At 45.2% G+C, this 23,327-nt stretch overlaps 1 protein-coding gene across 1 annotated transcript in view; it reads right to left on the reverse strand.

The window, feature by feature from the left end:
- Positions 1-23,327, reverse strand: part of tex264a (testis expressed 264, ER-phagy receptor a) — a 57,062-nt gene that overhangs the window by 3,706 nt on the left and 30,029 nt on the right. Inside the window, exon 3 of the mRNA XM_062473020.1 lies at positions 3,435-3,606. Coding sequence (XP_062329004.1) covers positions 3,435-3,606 — 172 coding nt within the window. The remainder of the gene's footprint in view (positions 1-3,434; positions 3,607-23,327) is intronic.

The following is a 23,327-nucleotide window of genomic DNA, read 5'->3' on the forward strand; positions in this document are numbered from 1 at the left end:
CAGAAGGGAAGAGAGAAGGAAGGAGAGAAAAGAGAGGAGAGAGGGGAGCAGGGAGGAATGGAGAGTAAAGGAGGGAGGAGAAGAGAGGGAAGGAGGTAGGAGGAGAGAGGAGAAAGAGAGGGAAGGAGGTAGGAGAGAGGAGAAGAGAGGGAAGGAGGTAGGAGGGGAGAGGAGAAGAGAGGGAAGGAGGTAGGAGGAGAGAGGAGAAGAGAGGGAAGGAGGTAGGAGGAGAGAGGAGAAGAGAGGGAAGGAGGTAGGAGAGAGGAGAAGAGAGGGAAGGAGGTAGGAGGGGAGAGGAGAAGAGAGGGAAGGAGGTAGGAGGAGAGAGGAGAAGAGAGGGAAGGAGGTAGGAGGAGAGAGGAGAAAGAGAGGGAAGGAGGTAGGAGGAGAGAGGACAAAGAGAGGGAAGGAGGTAGGAGGGGAGAGGAGAAGAGAGGGAAGGAGGTAGGAGGAGAGAGGAGAAGAGAGGGAAGGAGGTAGGAGGAGAGAGGAGAAGAGAGGGAAGAAGGTAGGAGGGGAGAGGAGAAGAGAGGGAAGGATGTAGGAGGAGAGAGGAGAAGAGAGGGAAGGAGGTAGGAGGGGAGAGGACAAAGAGAGGGAAGGATGTAGGAGGAGAGAGGAGAAGAGAGGGAAGGAGGATGAATGAACAAGGGCTGGGTTATGGATGTGAGAGGGGAAAAAAGGAAATAATAAAAAAGATGACAAAATAAAAAAGCTATAATGCACCTTCTCTCATCCAGCCTCCTTCCCAGGGAAGTGAGCTCACTGGCTGTTTATCTTTTCTTTTTTCTTAATGAAGAAAACCTGTTTAGAAGGCAAAAAAAAAAAAAGTATTTAGCTTTTTTTTCTCTGATTCTGATTGATTTCCTTTTTGCTTGAACAAATTAAAATACATTAAAAATAGCTTTTCAGTATTGTTTCCAATTATCAATTAGAAACGGTCTAATCTACAGTCCAATATGACAGCACACAGGAAAAAAAGACACATTCCTTGATTTTATATTTGCAATCTTCTTCAAACTACCCTAAATCTTAGAGCTTGCTGTTCTCTTTTCCACACCATATGCACTGTCAGATAATCTAATCTGCACACACAGTCCCTGACTACAGCTGGAGTGCAGCTGACACAGTCTGGCTCCAACATCATCACATGTAATTAGTATGTAATTACATGGAAGATACAGTATAATTGGTATGTTGATGTACAGTCATTAGAACTGAGTAAACACAACATGAATGAACTGACAAGCTAACCCTGTCTGCAGGTACAGTACAGAATGCAGAAAGCATCACAAGGATTGGACGGACTGTGTGTTTGAGTGTGTGTCCTTCTGTGTGTGTCCTTCTGTGTGTGTGTGTGTGTCCTTCTGTGTCCCCATCCATTTGTGTGTCCTTCCGTGTGTGTGTGTGTGTCCTTCCGTGTGTGTGTGCATGCCCAGCGACCACAATGTTCCTGTACGCAGCACGACAGGCGCCTGGGCGTCAGCTCTCCCAGGTCTGCTGCTATGAAACAGTGCTGCATGCTTTTGCCAGCAGTGTTTTACAATGTTAAAAGCTAAACGCTTTAATAAACTCATCAATTAAACTGTGGATGAGTAAAAGCCCATCAGCTCAGAGCTCTTCCAGGTACAGGCTCCCCCCTGAGCACCGTGTGTTAACAGAGAATAGCAACTGTGTAATTAACTGTGAGCCAGGAACTACACACAAACAAGAAGTTGTTGTGTATTTCTGGCTCCTTTACATCTGTGTTTTGCTAAGCTCTCTTGCTTAATGGCATCTTAACTTAGCGCTGATGACCAGATCACTGACACGACTACAGAGCACAGGGGATGTGTTACCTTCTCAGAGGGAGGGTGTGTCCTGCTGTGTGTAGCCTGGACTGTACTGTGGTGTGTATCTTTATATGTGTGTGTGTCCATATGTGTGTGTGTCCCACTGGAACAGTCACTGCAGGCTGGCAGCTATCGAGTTTTGGAGTGACTGTGGAGGTACAGAGAGGTGGTGGGAGAGAAGTGGAAGCCGTCTCCAGAGTGCTGGAGTTTGATTCTCCCTGCTGCCGTTCAGATCCGGCGGGCAGGGTGAGATTGATCTCTTCCTCGTAAGAAGAGATGAGCTCCACTACGTCTCGACCTGCAGCAACACCCACTCTACACACCAGTGAGGACACTTTAACGCTCTTCAAACACACACACACGCTCTCTCACACACATGCTCTCTCACACACGATCTCTCACACACACGCTCTCTCACACACACGCTCTCTCTCTCTCTCTCACACACACACACACTCTCTCACTCTCTCTCAAACACACACACACACTCTCAAACACACACACGCTCTCTCACACACACGCGCTCTCTCTCTCACACACACAAACACACACACTCTCTCACTCTCTCTCAAACACACTCACACACACTCTCTCAAACACACTCAAACACATTCTCTCACACACTATTTCACACACTCTCACACACACACTCACACGCTGCATACTTCCAATAATATTTCCTCAGTAACTATCAGATTATATTACAGAAGGCCATTTCGCAATAAAATTAAGAAGATTCAAAACACCAACACACCAGTCTCCTATTACCATAGCCAGGAGATCCAGAGGGGGGGGGGGGGGGTGCTGACAGACTGGAGTGTTATGTAGCGTATGAAAGGCCCTATGTAGAGCAGCGCGGCGGGCTGGACTGGACGAGGTATTGCTGTGGTCTCCTCTAACAGGAGGCTTCCTGGTGAGTCTCTCTCCATCTCAATCCTGCTGTGTTGACAATCAATCCCAACCTGTGAACAACTTCTTCTCCCAGATGCCTTAATACTTTCTGGATAGGCAGACAGAGAGTGTGTTTGCGTGTGTGTGTGTACAAACACACACACACGCCGCTTTCTCTCCTGACCAAAACGATGTGTGTGTGAGGGGGGATAAAGTGAACGGGGCCTTCGTGTGAACTTGAAGGGCCCTGTCAGTTATGGGAAAGTAACAGCAGTTACAAAGTCTTCTTTGCACTCTAAGACACATACTAGTGTTGACAGAGCAATTACAGCTGCTCGTACATCACACACGTCCAATGGGATCAAGGCACAGGGAGCCGGTTGGGTGCGTCACCTGAAAAATACCCCGTCACATCCTCTGCTTTGTTAAAACACACACACACAAGCCACATAGTCTGGATAGATTGGACAGCCGTATCATTCTGAACTCTCTTAATCCGACACCCACGCTAATAAGGAACTTGGCAAACAAGTTACATTTCTATCTTTTAACATTTAATCATCCTTTAACTTTCCTCAGAATGAGTTTTTATACTGCGGCGGGAAAACAAAGTTGTGATGAAATGAAAGCAGCACACAGAGCTCCTGACAGGCAGTGTGGCAGGAAGACATTATTGGTTTAAAGGAAGTGGGTGGGAGGGGCTGAGAGTACCTGTGATGTCACTTCCCATGTCCTCGTCTGACTCCTTGTCATTGGTGTCTCTCTTGGCTTCCTCTCTCATCTCTGGAACAAAGAAGTCTGTCTGGCGAGACAGCGGCATCATGTAGTGGATCAGGTCTGACTTGTAGATCTCAATGGCAGGGAAAGCACACAACTTCCTCTCCTGAGAGGGAGGGAGGGAGGGAGGGAGGGAGGGGGGGAGGGAGGAGGGAGGGAGGGAGGGAGGAGGGAGGGAGGGAGGAGGGAGGGAGGGAGGGAGGGAGGGAGGGAGGAGGGAGGGAGGGAGGGAGGAGGGAGGGAGGGAGGGAGGGAGGGAGGGAGGGAGGGAGGGAGGGAGGGAGGGAGGGAGGGAGGGAGGGAGGGAGGGGAGGGAGGGAGGGATGGAAAGGGTGTCAGTTAAACCATACAGGGCAAAACTAAACAAGGCAATTCTCATAATGACATAATACATTCTCTCTCACAAACATACACACGCACGCACACACACACACAGGAATCTCACCAAGGGAGAATACCTTTTAGTGTTCTCCCAGCTCATAAAGGTTTAACACTGCAGCACTTCCCACTGCATACAACACAGTAGCTACTACACACAACCACACACGCACACACACACACACGCACACACACACACAGACACACACAGACACCAATTACACCAATAATCAAATCAAATGTATTTGTATAGCCCTTTTTACACGCAAGCATGTCACAGAGGGCTTCACATATGCCCATAGAACTGCCCCTCAACCAACCTAAACCCTCAAGGAAGACAAGGAAAAACTCCCAAAAAACTCTCAACAGGAGAAAAAAATGGAAGAAACCTTGGGAGGAGCAATTCAGAGAGGGATCCCCTCCTCCAGAGACGGTTGGTGAGAGAGAGGAGCAGAACACAGGCTAAACATAGTCATACAGTGTCGATGGGTTTTTAAAACACCAAAATCCATTGTTCAACTTTATAGATGTAGGACAGGACCGGGAGACTCGCGACCAGGTCCAGCGTTGGCTAACCGACGACCAGGCAGGTGCTGACAACTCAAACCCCCCACACCACAAGGGATGTGTGTGGGGGGGGACAGAGAGAGGAGAGCAGGGATTAGAGAATGCCAGGAGCAGCTAACAGTTACAGTCATAATAGAATGAGATCCCCACCGGTCAAGTGTGGACTGGTGCAGCAATTTAACAGAGCAAAAAAGGGGAATTTGATGCAGCCCCACACACCAAGACAGCGACAGCCCCCCTCATTTGGAACATGAAATCTGTTCCAGGGGAAGAGAACTCTAAAATAAGTTATACTTATAGAATAAGGATGGAAACAACCCGTCCCCCGTTGCCTCCAACTAGTAACATACTTACCTTTAACAGTCGTAGAATTGACTAAACAATAACGTTTTTAACCTAATTTTAAATGTCGAAACAGTATCAGACTCCTTAATTGAGACGGGTAATTTGTTCCAGAGAAGAGGTGCTCTATATGAGAACGCCCTACCTCCAGCTGTTTTTTTCTTAATTTTGGGAACCACCAGATAGCCGGCATCTTGAGATCTAAGTGTCCTTGCGGGGCAATAGGGTGCAAGGAGACCGGAGAGGTACAGTGGTGCCAATCCATGCAGAGATTTGTAGGTTAGTAGTAGAACTTTGAAGTCAGCTCTGGCTTGGATAGGGAGCCAGTGTAGAGAGACAAGAGTAGATGTTATGTGATCAAACTTTCTTGTTCTGGTCAATAGTCTAGCAGCAGCATTTTGCACCCGCTGTAAATTTTTTAGGTGGGTAATTGGGAGGCCAGAGAACAACACATTGCAATAGTCCAATCGGGACGTAACAAATGCATGTATTCGTTTTTCGGCATCATCCTTTGAGAGAAATGTTCGTATTTTGGCAATATTACGTAGATGGAAAAATGCAGTTCAATAAACCAGTTTTAATGAGCCACATTTATCTAGTGTGAAGATACAGCCATAAGCTAATGAATACATGGTTTTATATGATTTAAATTATTAATACTGTACATCTGGATGTTTGTTCAGAATAAATATTTTCAAAACATGCACGGTGCTGAGATTATGCACCCTTATGGATGATCTCAGCACCTTTTGATGAAAGCATCTGTTAAATGAAACTAAAACGCAAGATCGTTGTTATGATGACCTGAACTGACTGAGAACGGATGCAGTTTTTTTTTTGGGGGGGGGGGGGGGGGTTTACCTAAGGTTATATTTAGTAAGTTTTATACCTTTATTTGAAATGATCTATTAAAATCAAATCATTGTAGTTTCTGTGTCGGTGTCGGTGGGGTAGTTCTTGGTGTGGGTATCGTGTGAGCCAGACAGGAAGGGAGATGGAGATGTAGGCTGGGTGGGTGACTGAGCTCACTGGATATCTGTGAGCTCAGCCACTGATATATTCGTTTTAATCTAAATCCCCCAGAAGAAAAAATGTGAGTGGGAGGCAGTATGAATCACCTGACACAAAAGGTATCCCCCCCCTCTGCCCCCCCCCGCCTCTGCCCCCCATCTCTTCCTCCCCCACTCCACCCTCCTGGCTATTCCAATGAGAACCCATCTCCTCCTTGAACCTGCGGAGATAATGAGGGGAGGAGGACGAGAGAAAATGGAGAAAGGAGAGACTGTACTCAACAACGTTTGCCTCAGAGGGATGGGGTGTTGCTGAGGAGAGAGAGAGAGAGGGGGAGGGAGAGAGAGAGAGAGAGAGAGAGAGAGAGAGAGAGAGAGAGAGAGAGAGAGAGAGAGAGAGAGAGAGAGAGAGAGAGAGAAGGGAGAGAGACAGCGAGAGAGACAGCGAGAGAGAGAGAGAGAGAGAGAGAGAGAGAGAGAGAGAGAGAGAGAGAGTGGAGGGAGGGAGGGAGGGAGGGAGAGAGAAGGAGAGAGAGAGCGAGAGAGAGAGAGAGAGAGAGAGAGAGAGAGAGAGAATTAAAAAATTACCAGCATATACAAGGAATTTGAAAATGTAACAAATAGAGAGAGACTGGTTTATTTATTGGGAGAAAAACCTAACTGCTGTATTTTAGCAGCAAAGTATGTATCAGCCTGTCATGGCCTTAGAGACAGCCACAATGAGGAAAATGTATAATATGGCAAACATAACATGTTTTCATTTTTGTTTTAATATTTCGTTTAAATTTTACTGTAATTTTTCAGAATTTCAAATCTAGTATTTGATTTTTACTATTATTATTATCATTATATAACCTGGTGTATGTGCGTATGTATGTGTATGTGTGGGTGTGTATATATACGTGTGGGTGTGTATGCACGTGTGTATGCGTATACATATATATATATATATATGTGTGTGTATCTATTTACTTATTTATGTATTTATTTATACCAATTATTTTACAACATTAATAATATACCAACTTGAATAATAATAACATGGATACAAGTTGTACACCTGTGTGGTACACGTATGTATATGTTAAACTGCCGTGTATGTGCCGTGTCTCTGTATGTAAATGTATGAAATATAAGTATATATAAGGCCATGATTTACATTGATTAGTATTTCTGTAATTGGGTGTGCTCAAGCCTTCGGCGAGAGCACAACCTTTGTTCTCTCACATATATATTTGTTTATTATTATTATTTATTTTCGCCCCCCTAAGGATCAGTCAATATTTGGACTACATACACAACGGCGGTGTCAAAAGGTTCGTCTTGGTAGCGATTGCGTTGGTTGTATTTTTATTTACGTTCCGTTGCATGGTTTAAGTAGAAATTGCGTTTTTGTGGTGAAAAGTGACGCTAACGGTGGCTAATTTGCTAACCACAGTCACTGACGTTACTAACGTCACTACGTCACTAACGTCACGAAAACACGCGTGACTACCTGTAGCAGAACATTCGTTTCACGTCTGTTAACTTGGGGGATAGCTAGGCTAACTATAGCTTTACTGCAAGGCAGCTGCAGAAACGCCACAAGCAAAGAGGCCAGGGTGATAACTATTTACTCATTTTACTTTGTGATGTGAAACACAATTATGAAATGTAATGTATAATATTAGCTGATATTATTAAGGAAGTAGGTCCACATCTACTTTTGGAAACGGTAGTCTACTATTTCACTGAAGCATTAGCATCATGACATTAGCCTCTGTTGCCCGGGCAACACATACTACAGTGGTCTATGATGCATCTGTTTTCAATCTTTAAAATAAACATTCCTCACAAATACATTTTCGTTGTAGGATTTATTATGACATTACATTACAAGTAAACGATTTGTGGGTGAAATTATCATTACCTGTGGTTTCAAACCAGTGTTGCTCACTGCAACGCTGTAGCCTACGCGAGACACTACAAAAACATCTACACTGCTGTATAGTAGGAAGTCAAACGGCGACAGAACATGTTCGGCACTCTCCTTACTTAAATCAAAAGTCTATCTAACTACTAACCTGAACTTCATTGCCACAGCCTAAACTTTGTCAATCTGTTCATGAAAATAATTAATTTCAGCCTAAACCGTACAACGGAACGTTAAATCCAATTCAACCAACGCAATCGCTACCAAGACGAACACAGAATCAGACTACTACTACACAGCAGTAGTCTACTAGTACTGTACCGTAGTAGTCCAATTTACCGGGGCAGCTTCTCCACACAGGGCTATATCGCATTTTGCGTTGTTACTGACAATGGTCGCTACCAGTGAGCTTTTTATAATTGAGCGATTTTCCACTAAATAAATGTCAAGCTTATTTACGTTTTGGGGGGCATATTTTCAGTTAGCAGATGGTACTGTTTGAATCGCGATTCCATCTTCTACTGCCGGGTAACGTCGTAGAATAATCTTCAAAGGGGGTTCTTTATTAATGAATGAATGCAATGAGTAGGCTACATGCCTGAAAATATCACGAGAAGGGAAAAACTTAAAATGACGTTTAAGTCATAGAGATTAGGTCAATTTTTACACCGGTCTGCCAAATCTATTCGTTTTGATTCAACGATGAGGCTGCCTCTTGCAGGGGAAATGAGAAGACATCTATTTAATTCTACACTTCACTCGTATTTTCAGTTGTAAATGAGCAGCAAAAAACAATGCTTTTAAATCTATTTAATCTTTATAAGTAATAAATATGCATTTTCATATAAAATATACAGAAATCAGTTGTAAAAATGTCATTCAAAAACGGACCCCTGTGCAACCGACGCAAGCAAGCACACCCTACAATTTCCCCAGAAATTGTACCCTCTCTAGTTCTACCGTTGCTTTGGCAATATGAACAATTGTTGTTTTCATGTCAATAAAGCCCTTTGAACTGAAAACTGAACTGAGAGGGAGAGAGGGATGAAGGAAATGAAGAGTGAGTGAGAAGAAATTGTGTCAAACACAAATAAATGGCAAGTAAATGTCTGAGGGCTGCATTTGGCTGAGCCGCTCCTGAATGTGTTATTTGCTGCCTTGCACAAATCAGTCAACTTTAACCGCTCTGTGGGGACTGCTGGAAGAGCAGGAGATAGGACAAGGAGCACACTGAGAGAGAGAGAGAGAGAGAGAGAGAGAGAGAGAGCGAGAGAGGGAGAGAGAGAGAGAGAGAGAGAGAGAGAGAGAGAGAGAGAGAGAGAGAGAGAGAGAGGGAGAGAGAGAGAGTGTGAGAGAGAGACAGAGAGAGAGAGTGAGCGAGAGAGCGAGAGAGAGAGAGAGAGCGAGAGCTGCTCTCTGACTCTGTATAGGTTACCTAAACAACTACAGTGTGGCCAACACACAATCTAACACACAATGCGTACAGTATGTCCACAACTAAAACTGATGTTACTCAACAAGTTTAACAGTAGCGTACTGGAAAGACGTAATGAATTAAAGACGGTATACACATCAAGAGGATCATGGATAGTAACCAGGTAGTCACTGGGATTAGTTTGGATCACTCTGTAGCGGCAGGCTATCGCGGGAATCAGATGAGAGTCATTTTTAGCTTCTGTTTTGAGGCCAAAATGTAAATGCGACACAAAGCTTTCTCTTGACTATTGTGTTCAACTGTGACTCACTAAAACTTACAACAAAGGGTGCTCTTTATTGGGCATTAACACCCAACTTGAAACCAGCAGTAGGCTAGTATGTTGTCTTCAACCAAGCATTTTAAACTCCTCCACCCACCACGGCTCGTCTGAAAAGGAAGACCTCACACAGGCACGAAACAGAGCGGGTTTGTCCACCACTCTGACCATCAAAAGCAAATAGCAGAGGTCATTTGTTAAATCCCCAACAGCGTTTTTCTAAATGTCACTACAAATCCCTTCCAAAGTAACCCGTGGTGCTAAAAAAGTGGACAACAGTGTACAAACAAAAGTCTTGTTTCCATGCAAGCCTCCGTAGCTACGGATAATCTACTCTGCATGCCCTACTGTGATTCTTGTTTTGACTGATTAAAGATGAAATAAAAAGTTGAAGATCTCAATTTTTCCCTTCAATGAGGATGTAATTAACCCCACAGACCCTCGAAGCTTCAGTATACAACCAAACTACACAGCAAACTGACATCCTGAAACAAAGTGGCTTAACGGCAGTAAATAGGAGGATTAATTAGCGAGAATGAAAGGGAGGGGGTGAGATGAAGGTTTTCTTAAAATGTGGTGCATACGTGAGTCAGAGATCCTCCCTGTCTTGCCACGAGGCCAGTCTTTCTACCGGCTCTCAGGGTTGATAAGACTCGCCAGTAAAACGAACTGCAATCAATACACATAATTGTTATGCTCCTAATCGTTGAGCATGAGTTGCCTACGTAATTGATGCACGATAAACGGTGGATGTTAGCCCATCAGCTCTCTGTTCAATTTCCTTTCCGCCTCATCATTACTGCTCCCCCATCTTACAGAAAAAAACCTTAAAGTTACCAACTACATTCATTATTCACCAAAGATAGATTGTTGTTGTTGCACGCTAGCCTTGTCTCAGATCCATCCATCGACAGATCATCCACTCGCAGTGAAACATTTTTATCATGAAACATAAGGACAGAGGAAATGCTGTTCGATAACCTCATAACTCTGGTTGGAGGCCATCCATGTCCCCATCTTCTCCCCCTCTCCCTCTCTCCCCCCCTCTCCCTCTCCCCCTCTCCTTCTCCCTTTCTCTCTCCCTCTCTCTCCCTCTCACCCCCCTCTCTCTCTCCCTCTCTCCCCTCCCTCCTTCTTTCCCTCTCTCCCTCTCTCCTTCTCTCCCTCACTCTCTGTCTCTCTCTCTGTCTCTCTCCCTCTCTCTCCACCCAGCTAGACCAGCACCATCTTGGAACTCCACCTAGCTAGAGGGCCGTCAATATTTATGAGCCAGGAGTTGCCACATAAGGAAGCTACTTATCCAACAAAGTCAATACAAAGCATTGAACATCACATTGTCTGCCTTGGTGACCACCCACACAACAAGGGTAACTCTCTCTCTCTCTCCTTCTCTCTCTCTCTCTCTCTCTCCCTCTTTCCCTCTCTCCCTCTCGCCTTGGTGACCACCCACACAACAAGGGCAACTCTCTCTCTCTCCCTCTCTCCCTGGTGACTACCCACACAACAAGGGCAACTCTCTCTCTCTTTTTACATTTACATTTAGTCATTTAGCAGACAGACATTTCCCTCACCGCTCAGCCACCTGACTCCCCTGGTACAGCAGGGTGGCCTGTTCTGGGCTGGTGTGGTGGATAACAGCTGTGTGGAGGAAGCACTGTGGTAAGTAGGGAGTCAGGTGGCTGAGCGGTGAGCGAGTCGGGCTAGTAATCTGAAGGTTACCGGTTCGATTCCCGGCTCTGCAAAATGACGTTGTGTCCTTGGGCAAGGCACTTCACCCTACTTGCCTCGGGGGGAATGTCGCTGTACTTACTGTAAGTCGTTCTGGATAAGAGCGTCTGCTAAATGACTAAATGTAAGTAGGATAGTCAGGTAGTTTAGTATAATAATCAAAATAGATGCTATTTTAAGCTAAAACACGATACAGGGTTTATGAGACAGTCTATGTATTTGAAGATTAAAGATATAGATCTGGGCAGACATGTCTAACCCTGCCCCATCCTCAGAACCTGGGCATGGTCATGCATTATTCATCATTTATGTTAATAAAGGTAAATTCCCCTGAACAGAAAGAGGATAAGGAAACCTAGTCGAAGCCAGAATCAAACCATAGTGCAGGTTTTCTGATTCTCAGGCAGGCGGATGCACAGCACTGTCCAAAAGTCAAGCTCAAACCTCTAATTTATACTTCCGCTCAAATAAGAGAGATTTTTTAGATTTTTTAAACTATTTTCATGTAAAAAATAAATAAAAGGTGCTGTACTTCTGTGCAGGCGGTGAGTCCAGACACCCCCTGGGTCTCCATCAGTTCAGTTGGAGGACCTGGATGTGAGCTCTGAGTGTGAGCTCTGAGTGTGAGCTCTGAGTGTGAGCTCTGAGTGTGAGCTCTGGTGAGGTCGAGGAGTGTCTGTGTTTTCGCACACTAACAAAGCAGAGGAGCGGAGCACACTGGCTCACAACTGTAATTACTCTCTCAGAGTTTATATCATTAGGCCTCACTGGAGTGTGTGGTGCTGCAATGGATCACTGCCTGGCTGCCCTCCAGATAGAGAACAGCACGGTTGTGTGTGTGTGTATGTGTGTGTGTGTGTGTGTGTGTGTGTAGGGGTAAACAAAGAAGGGGAGAGCAATTAGTTGTGTATCTTCGCCGCGCTCCAACTGCTTTGGAACGTTGCTGAATGTTCCTAAAAGAAGGAGACAATTTGATATCTTCCACTCGCAAGCACGGCATCCCCAAGCTACACTCCCCAGCTGCAGTGGGATTTGTTTAGAAACACACAAGACACAGATCAAGTCAGCCGATAAACCACACAAAAACTTCCAACAAAGTAGCTTACGTGGCTGGTGTTGTTTTACGACGATTCCTGGACATTCGTTCCCCAGTGAACGGCTTGGAAAAACCAGGCAAATAAAGTATACAAAAAGAAAACCAGACAGTACTGGATAGTGAGAAGAGTGGAGGGGGGGGGGGGGGGAGGAGGGGGGAGGCAGTGCAAGTGCAAATTGATCGGCGACAGCCAATTGGTATGCAAGGACAAGGTTGGACTCCCTCAATATCAACTAAGCCTAATTGGATTTTGTGTCCATGAAAGCAAATAATTTTGAAGGCAGAAGTTAGGCTTGTTAAGAGTCATTTGTTTAATTGGGAAGTTCATTAAAAGGCTGACGTGACTAGGGGGAGGGAGCCGGGGAGCAAGAATGATCGGGAGGATTGTTCCTGTGAGGGAGGGAGGAAGGAGGGGAGGAATAGGAGTGGAATTAGAGTGAGAGGAGTCCGTCTGAGCAGATAGAGAAGAAGAGGGAAAAGAGACGTGTCACTTCCTGCTGGCACCAGCATCAACATGACCCAAGAAACACCTCTGGAGTCTTTTACATCGCTTCATCCAAACTAGCCACAACAGAAACATGGTGTACATGTAGGACACAAGTCCTGAATGCTATTCCTTAACCAGCACATAGCAGCTGCTGAATATGACGAATTTGGCACTCTTCAACATAATTACTGCAAGCTGGCTGTGCTGTAGAGGGCATTCTCTGTGACACCTGGCTAGCTCACCTGTATATACAGGCCCAGACAATAACCCACCACTGTCTATCACTCTGTCTGGTATGCTGAGGTATTTATTAGAGGTGTGTGTGTGTGTGTGTGTCAGACAGAGATAGCACTTGCAATGATGTTCTCCCTCATATTAAAAACATTGTTAAGTGTAATAGGTTGCTTGGATATGACCTATTTACTGTATGTTTAGCCAGTCCGGAGTAGAACAATGTACCTGTACATAAACATTTTTATACACTTGAATTTCCCACAGCCATGAAAGCTGATAGCTATGGTCAATGACTGAACCAGACTGTAACCTGTAGCTACGTTGCTAAGTGCAGAGACGACAGAAAGTCTATCGACATATGGGTGCACAGATGTGTGTCTAGTGAGGAGAAGAAACAGTACCAATGAGGCAGACAACCTCCCACTGAGAGAGAGAGACAGAGAGAGACAGAGAGAGACAGAGAGAGACAGAGAGAGACAGAGAGAGACAGACAAAGAGAGAGACAGAGAGAGAGACAGAGAGAGAGAGAGACAGATACTTTTTTTTTGTACTCTGGATGAGAGGCCTCAGTCGCCAGTGTTCCCAGTGACAGAACCCAGCCCTGCCTGGCCTGTGAGCAGAGAGACAGGGCAGCCCTGCCTGGGCTGGGGGTGTGAAAGACAACTTCATCACACACACGCACACACAGACACACACACACACACACAGACACACACACAGATGGAGCTATCTGTCTATTTATAGGCGGTTGATTTCTCACCCAGGTCCCCAGGCGGAAAAAAGGGAAAATTAATACGAGAGCGAGGCGAGTCTTGGTGACAATTGGTGACAGTCCCCTGAGCTCCACACACTCCCTGACCTATATCCTCCCCAACCGAGCCCCAGCATTCTCCCTCCTCACCCTCCTCCATCATCCGCCCCGCCCTCCGTCCTTCCATCCCTCCATCCCTCCGTCCCTCCATCCCTCCATCCCTGTAGAGGAAATACAAAAACACTTCACACTTCTATGGAGGTGTCCAATTCTGACTGTCCCTCTTGGGCACATGAACACACATTACACACCAACTCGACACACACGTAACTACCAGAGATGGCAAAAGTACACACATCCTTCACTCAAGTAGAAGAACAGATACTTATGTTTATAAAGACTCAAGTTAAAGTAAAGAGGTATGGGCTCTGCCATATACTTAAATAAAAAGTAACCATTACTACTACCTGTTTTAGGGTCACCCTGGTATCTGGACCTCACATCATATTAATACATTAATACTAAAAGACACTGTAGACACTGTAGACGTTTCAAAATAAACATTAAAACTAAAGTAATGAGCCTGGCTTGAAAATATAGAAGTATAAACAAAAGTACAGATGTTTGTGTAAGGAGAGAAAGTAAAAAGTTGTCAGAAAAATACATGGTGAAGTAATGATACCAGAAAAATCTACTTAAATACAGTAATGAAGTATTTATACTTTGTTATTTCCCATCTCTGCATACTAACCATGTACAAACCTCACACAAACGACACACACACACACAAACCACACAAAACACCACACACACAAACCACACAAAACAACACACACAAGCATACTTTCCCAGTGCAGAATATTCTCATCCTTCGGCCGCATCTTCTGCCAACATCCAGACATGTCTAGACCGGACACCCCCCCAGGGAGGAACACCTCCGCCCCCCTCCACCCCAACTGCTGTGGTCCAGCTGCAGAGCGGGAGCTTCCAGGGGTGAGATGGGGTGGAGGGGTGGTAGGGAGGGGGTACATTAGGAGCTGTAGACTGATATAGAGTAGTAGATAGCAGTAGCAGGCTAGTGATGGAGTTGGGCTGCAGCTGGGGTAGTGTGGGCGGGCTCGGGGAGAGACACAAGGGTTTGGTCTGACCTCTCTCTGCACCATCGGATCGATGAGCCAGACACTTGTCAGCCACTGCTATGTCTCCAGAGCTGATACGATCAATGAGACACCAGGGTGGGGGAGGAGGGGGGTATAGGGAGGGGGGTTGTTTGGGGGGGCTGTTAGAGAGGGGCGCAATCTGGGCTCCTGGATCTGCCAGACACAGTTTGTAGTGGGCTACAGTGGGCTAGTAATCCGAAGGTTGCCAGTTCGATTCCCGGTCATGCCAACTGACGTTGTGTCCTTGGGCAAGGCACTTCACCCTACTTGCCTCGGGGGAATGTCCCTGTACTTACTGTAAGTCGCTCTGGATAAGAGCGTCTGCTAAATGACTAAATGTAAATGTACCTCTCCTGCCCCTCTGTGTTTTGCTCAAAGCGAAGGGAGCTTAAAACCAGCCACCTGGGGAGGAGACGACAAATGTGACCCCCCGTCCGTCGGTCCGTCAGCCGAGCACAGCTCTGCTCTCAGAGGCATTGTAGCTCGGCTTAGCACAAGCTTAGGACAGGATAGGATGACAAATATTACTAGCAACAGGCTACAAAAGTAGCCCTTTGCGGTCGGTGGAAATCGACTTCACAGTGATAACTTAGCAGAACCTAAAGGCTGCCGGAGCCGTTAAGCTTGGCTGTTTAAGTTCCTTCGATCTCTGGAGCATTCGGCACAAAGAGGCCATCTCCCAGCAAACCAAGAGTATTAAATGGTGAATAATTGGGAAGAGGGAAGTAGAAAGGTAAGGAGGCTGGGGACCCAAAAAGTCCCTCACCTAATTGAGATGTTCATTTGAGGGTCTGAGATCAAAATTATTCACACCTCGAGAATTTGAATGATCTGTGATTAGTGCCGGGGTGGTGGGCGGGACTTAAGTACTGGTGGACCCTCTGGCTTCGCCTTCTGACCTTGTCCTCTAGCTCCTCCCCCTTGTCCTCTAGCTCCTCCCCCTTGTCCCATCTACCGTATTTTACGGAAAATAATCCGCGGCTTGTACTCCGTTTTTTTACAGTTTTCTTGTGCGGCTTATATTTTGAAGCGGCTTATTGTACGGTTTTAGAACAAAAAAGTGGCTTCTTTTCAAGATCTCTACAGACTGTGTAGCTAATTTAATTCTCAACACTTGAACGGGGGCTTATTACTTGAAAGAGGACTGATTCGTAATGAAAGTGAAAGGGCAGTTTATATTCCAGTGCAGCTTATACTCCGATTTACAAACTCAAAGTGCTCATTCTGGGGGGGGTGCGGCTTATACACGATGCGGCTTATTTTCCGTAAAATACGGTATGACTCCTCCACCTTTAGCCCTTCCCTCTGACTATCTAGAACAGTGTTTGTCCAGTCTGCAGTAGGTAAGTTCCTCTCAGTCAACCACTGGGCTTACACACGGCTAAGATAATCACACAGTCATCCTTACATTTATTCATTTAGCAGACGCTTTTATCCAAAGCGACTTCCAAGAGAGAGCTTTACAAAGTGCATAGGTCACTGATAATAACAACAAGATAGCCCCAAAAACATTGCTGGTACATTGCATATTGTGAACAACCAAAATAAGTGCCAAAGGGAAGAACCCTTGTCCCTACACCAAGAATCCTTGGTGTAGGGACTGTGTGGGGACTGTGTGGGGACTGTGTGGGATAGTAACATCTGCTTTAAAGCAGTTTTCTTGAGAAGACACGTTTTAGCTGGTGTTCACCTAGAGGCAATGTGATGGACGCTTGCTCTCAAGAGCAGACTTGGAGTCAACAGACCACTGCCTCAAAGGTCTTTGAAGTTTCTGTAAGGAGAGATAGTAATCTCTACCCTGCTCTATATCTCCTCTTAATGCTTCCTCAGGAACAGAACGTTTCAAAGGGTTCAACAACCGTTCAACAACTGCTCAGCAACTGTTTTCTGTCAGTCGGCCAGCTGGCACATCTCTTCTTGGGCCTTGACACTAAATAATACGCTAGAAAAATACAGAGCGTGAACATGGAAGGTTGCATAACGAGGTGATGATAAACAAAACAATCCATGGAGACGCTTGCAGACAACAGCATTAGTAATCATGAGGAACACATTACGATTTTGCCTCTTCATACGGCGTCCTTGAACGCACCCCCTAGTCTGGCCTTGCACACACACAAATAAAAAAACACATAAATAAACATACTGACAAAAACCCAAACACACCAAAGCTGAGGTTATGGACGACAATGAAAGTCATTAGAAGTCAGCGCCCCAGCGCAGTCGGTTAGGGTCTCCCTCGGTGAGACTGGACCTCGATGTGGGAGATGAGATCACTGAACCAGGACCATCAGTTCACTCATTCTGGTTAGAAACCGGTCTACTTTTACTAAAGTCCCAGGCCACTTGGACATCCCCTCCTCTCTCGCCTCTCATTCTCTGACTCTATGGTTGTAGAATTAAGCGTGGCGCTGCTAGGAATTGTGGAAAAGATTGCTTAACCCTTGTGCTGCCTTCGGGTCACATGACCCAAAAGTTCATAACGAACCATCGTTGTGTTTACCCAATTTTACCCAATACAAAAACAAATAAAAATAATTTTCTTTTAACCTTCGCAATGTGGGGGGTCTGAGACAGCCCAACGGTTAAAAGAAAATGCTTCACTTTGTTTTTGTATGCGGTAAAGTTGTCGCAATACGACGGTGGGTCACAATGACTGATGGGTCAGAACGACCCGAAGATAACACAAGGGTTAAGAGTCCCATACATCGTTTTTCTTCCCTCCTTCCCTCCTTGTAACTAACACAACAGAATACTGTTTACATCAGTACTATGTCAGATAACTCCTAAGCCATGATGAACTCTAACTGAAGAGATCCAGATTCTGCTGTGATTATATTCAGACTTACTGGATCCACAGAGAACAGCAAGTCCCCAGTCCTGGGGTACAGAGAGACACGAGCCAGCTCTCGACCGAGGGGGGGCGAGGAGGAGGAAGAACAGGAAAGGAGGAACCATAGAGGAACTCAGAGTGACTAATGACACCTATTTAGGGAAACGCAGAGATGTACCATTAGCACTGGCTAAACCCTCTTAAACCCCCGGGCTCCCAGATACACAGACAGAAAGACAAAGTACGTTTGTCACCTTTATTTGTGTGTTTCTTGTTTTGTGTACAGTGTGTGTGTGTTCCAGACACACAGAGAGAGAGAGAGAGAGAGAGAGAGAGAGAGAGAGAGAGAGAGAGAGAGAGAGAGAGAGAGAGAGAGAGAGAGAGAGAGAGAGAGAGACACAGAGTGAGAGAGAGAAACAGGAAGACCCACACAGTGAAGGACACAGGAGGACATGCTTGATGCCTGACCCCAGATCCAGGCCCTGTGTCCTGGGTAGGACAGACAGCGTGCTGGCCTGTGCTGGTCCCTCTGGCCGTGGTGCCTGGGGGCCATGTTTAAAGGGCAGGGCTGCGGCCACCTTCTCTTCCTGCACCGTCAGCACAGCACGGAAGACGGCTAATGGTGGGAATTAACAATCCCTTCTGCTGACAGGGCGCCTAATCTCTCTGTCCCCTCAGCTCTGCTCTGCTCACCCCTATTCTCTCCTCTAATGACTGTGATTGAGAGAGGATGAGGAGAGAGGGAGGGAGAGAAAGAGAACAGGGGAGTTGGACAGAGAGGTAGAGAGAGAAAGGGAGAGGTTAGAGAAAGAGAGAGAAAAAAGAATCATTAAAACCCAGGAAAAATAGATTTTTGAAGACATCGAAGAGAAGGGCCAAGAGAGAATGACCGAGGTAAAAGGACAGAAAAAAAGACTGGCTAAGAAAAGACGAGAGAAAGGCTTAGAACGAGAGAAGATAGGGGGAAAAGATGATAGGGAGAAGAGGATGAGGAAGAGGGAGAGTTATATGAGATGGTGAAAAGGATGGGACAGTTTAAGGGCCAGAATACTTTGGGGAAAAAGTACATGGAAGCAAAACTTAAGTTACACTCAGATGAGATAACTATATAAAATAACAATAAAATCTGTGATCGTATGAAATATATAAACAGTTTATCGATATAACCTTGCTGTGAGTAGCATTTTCCATTTTTGATTTGACCATTTAAAAAGGAACGAACACTTTACCATACGCCTTTTTATCCAAAAGGAGAAAATGGGAACCCACTTGCGATTCTTTAGACTTTATTCCATCTGACTGTCCACACCTCACTGAGTCCAAATGGGTATTTTTAATAACTTGCTAAATCTTTTCAGAAAAGTGCCTATTGTGGGAAAGCAAGCTTCTGTATTAGCATGCCTATCTAAATCACCTGTCAGAGAGAGAGAGAGAGAGAGAGAGAGAGAGAGAGAGAGAGAGAGAGAGAGAGAGAGAGAGAGAGAGAGAGAGAGAGAGAGAGAGAGAGAGAGAGAGACATAGAGAGAGAGAGACATAGAGAGAGAGAGACATAGAGAGAGAGAGAGAGAGAGAGAGAGAGAGAGAGAGAGAGAGAGAGAGAGAGAGAGAGAGAGAGAGAGAGAGAGAGAGAGAGAGAGACATAGAGAGATATAGAGCTATAGAGAGATATAGAGCTATAGAGAGATATAGAGATATAGAGAGAGACAGACAGAAGGGACTATTTCAGGTCATCAATTCCACTGTCCAACTTTCTCCTTTCTCCCACTTCTTACACGATCCAACAGGTCCTCATTATGTTCTGTCCTTGAGGTCAAAGTTCCAACTTCTAACACCCAACTCTCCTCTCAAACAGCCTTCTCTCAAACATACCCTTCTCTCCCCTGTTAACTGGAGCTTCACACATCTGAAAATTCTGCCTTCAGAGGTGGTGCTTGCTTTGTACTGCAGTATTAAACGCTCTCCTCAAACAATTAAATACCGACTTTATCAAAAGAGCAGACAGGCATTCACAACACAAGGTCTTCATGCTTATGTTGATGATGCTCCATACAATAAGAATGACGGTTCTCTCATAATACCAACGACCTCTTCACACCACAATACATGTAAATACAACCAAAATGCCAAGGAGAAGTGAAACAGAGATGAACACTGTTGTGTTTCTCCAGAAGGAGAAGTGAAACAGAGATGAACACTGTTGTGTTTCTCCAGCGCTGGTGCTTTTTCACTGAAAGTGCTGTGTTCGTTTTTTACCCCACTAGCTCAACTTGTCACTTTTCGGACTGGATTTGGACTGACCAGCAAATTACTAATTGGGTAGTTGGGTTCCCTTAGGTAGCCTAACTGCAGAAGGCTGTGTAGCCTCTCTTGAGAGGAGACAGAGAGAGTTACAGAGAGAGACAGAGACAGGGTGAGAGAGAGAGAGAGACAGAGAGAGACAGAGAGACAGAGAGACAGAGAGACAGAGAGACAGAGAGACAGAGAGACAGAGAGACAGAGAGACAGAGAGACAGAGACAGAGACAGAGACAGAGACAGAGACAGAGACAGAGACAGAGACAGAGACAGAGACAGAGACAGAGACAGAGAGAGAGAGAGAGAGAGAGAGAGAGAGAGAGAGAGACATAGAGAGAGACTGATGGACACTGCAGAGGCCTTGAAAGTTCCATCAGCAGCAATTCTGGAAGAGGCTCATTAGGAGAGCAACACATGGCCTGGGGTCAGGACAAGAGCTGTCACTGGAATGACACACACATACACTTATACACACACACACACAATCTCTGACAGCAAGACTAGTCTGCATATGAAGCTACAAACAGATATGAATCAATAGGTCATCTCTCCAGAAGGCTGGAGTCACAATGCAAGAAGCAGCACCTGATAAATGTCAGGCTTGGGTTAATGTGACACAAAGTTGAAAGGTGTCTATCTGCTTACAATATAATAATGTCACTAACTCATACACGTTTCAGTTGAACCAAGAATTGCACTGGTTAACCTACTGGTCTTGTCTCAGTGGAGAAGTTATAGAGGAGAATGACAGAGATCAAGGCCATAGAAAACATTGGAGCTTATTTTACATTTAATATGACCAATTATCTGATCTGAGTAATACTCATTGCTAATAATGAGTAAAAAATCATCCAGACAATATGTGACTGGGGAGGGGGGTCCAGTGAGGAGGGGGGTCCAGTGGGGCAGGGGGGCAGCAATTGTATTAGGGTTGAGGTGGACCCCCCTCCTGGCCCCCCTAGAGGTGCCACTGACTGTAGCAGACGACGTAGATCGACAGCTTTCCTTGAAAAACATCGGCCTGAAGAAATCCAAACCCAGCTGCACGATGGCTTATCTGAACAGATTGCAACACAATATGGAGAGTGACAGAAATGTCTTCACATTCTTTGAGACACAATGAAAAAGAAGAAAAAAGACACCTGAAATAAATTGGACTGTTTCAATGCAGCTGTCGGAAACACGAAGGTGAACAATCTCTAGAAAAAGTTTTAAATGTTAATTAAGAGAAGAGAGAAGACAACGGTTTGCGATAGTTTTTTTTCTTTCATAGTTTATAAAGTTTGAAGTAGAAGTATTTGTACCTTGTCCTCATTTTGAATGAGCTCTAGTCCTAACGAAAAGTATAGCTATCTATTATATCATTCTGAATTGTGAAATAGCCTATCTTTAAAAACATTTCATTTAGGTTTATGTCCATTAGATAACTTTAACTAGCTAGCTGGCTTACAATAATCTGCTATGGGCCACTGTCGAATTACACAATGGAGGAAATCTGTAGCATAGGCAGGCTAGTTGGTCCAGTCTCCTACAACTACTGTAGCTATTTGCCGTAGGCCTATCACTCAAATACCTTTTCCCAGACAGAACGCAGCTTGCGCTAAACTCGCTGGCTTCAGCACACAACTGCCTATAGCTAGCTCTACGTGTTCGCGGAGTCCCGGAGAACAACGCAAATTCAAAATAGAATAAAAGTACCTATTGTGAGGTTAGCACTTCATTAGGTAGTTCCTCCAGTCTCCTACTACTGTGTGTATCACACTAACGTGTTTATGAAGTCCCCAGTCAGTCCCTAGTATTTCCACCCTGGCGGTTTAAGCGAGCCTGTTGCCATGGTAACGGTCTCCACCGAAGATCCCCGCTCTCGTTTTTTTTTTTTCTTCCTTCCCATGAAGACGGGATGCTATGATAATCCAAGGATTGAAAGAAAGAGGGATCACGGAAGTGAGCGAGTGGTGCAGCATTTTCTGCGAGAGAAAGCACCATTCTTCAGTGAACACAGATACCAGTGAACACAGATACCAGTGAACACAGATACCCTGGTGTGGCTTTAGTTTTGATATTTACCTGAGGCAGTAGCTCCACAGGCAGTCAAAGGGATAACATAATTGAAACATAAATCACATTCTCTAAGACTTTTGAATCTAAATCTCAAATCTATATTCGGACTGAGAAAGAGAAAAGACTGACTTCTGGGCTCTGAGATGAGCGTATCACAAACCAAGCACAACTTCCATCTGCCCCCCCTACCCTCCCTTCAGAGTGGATCATCTTCATGCAGGTCACAATCTTTCTGCCACTAAATCGTTCAAATCGGAGCAGTGCGCAGCCACAACACACCTGACACAGTGCTGCAGGGGTTTGACACAGAGCTTTCTTCAGAGTGTGCACCTTGTAAACATTCTGCATTATCACCAGTCCCTCAGGGGCCATTTCAAATGCCCTTCATTCTGGTTCACTTTCATACTTAGTTTGATTCCTGCTCTGCACCCGCCAGAGTGATCCTCCAATGACATGATGACACTGAGCATTTCTGTCTGTCAACCGTCCAATTATAACGTGTTGCTGATGTGTATGCGAGTATCGTCCTTGATGGTGAAAACGTGTCCTTGTTTATTGGAGACGTCGTGTATGCAGCCTGGGAACAGCTTCGGGGAGGTGACACAACTCTTCTGTGGCCCAAAGAAGCGATGAGAGAAGATGATAGAAACCGAAAACACAATATCATTCACCCTATTGAATAATTCACTATTTGTCTCGGTGTGAGTCGTGTTTAAAGTATCTGTGGGCAAACATTCATCTAACATTCTCATCCTCTCTCACTCACACTCCATCAGGTAATATGAGTACAAATTAAAAAACACTTGAATCTGTTTCTGGACAGATGCTGGTGAATACAAAGAGGGGAAAGACATGGTACATTTCCACTCAGCTTTCAACATTAGACAAATAAACTATTTATCTTCATTTTAGCACTGGGGTGTAAAAAAACAACAAAAGTCACTCAGACATGAAAATCTGAACTACAATATATAGTAAAGAAGTGTCCGGGGAGCGTTCAGATCCATGTGAACATATCTCCCTCCAGTGACAGGAAAGAGAGAGAAAGGAGGGAGGGAGAAAGAGAAAGGAGGAGAGGAGAGAGAGATGAAGAGAGATGAGAGTGGAAGGTTCAGCTGGTGCTGGCTGGGTGCGGAGGGAAGGTATTATTTCTTGTTATTAACGTACAGGAGACAATGAGATTCCAGGACAGCCAAGCACAAGCGCTGCCTTATTAAAAC

The sequence above is a fragment of the Osmerus eperlanus genome, chromosome 1 (assembly GCF_963692335.1).
Source record: "Osmerus eperlanus chromosome 1, fOsmEpe2.1, whole genome shotgun sequence".
In the NCBI taxonomy this organism is placed as follows: Eukaryota; Metazoa; Chordata; class Actinopteri; order Osmeriformes; family Osmeridae; genus Osmerus; species Osmerus eperlanus.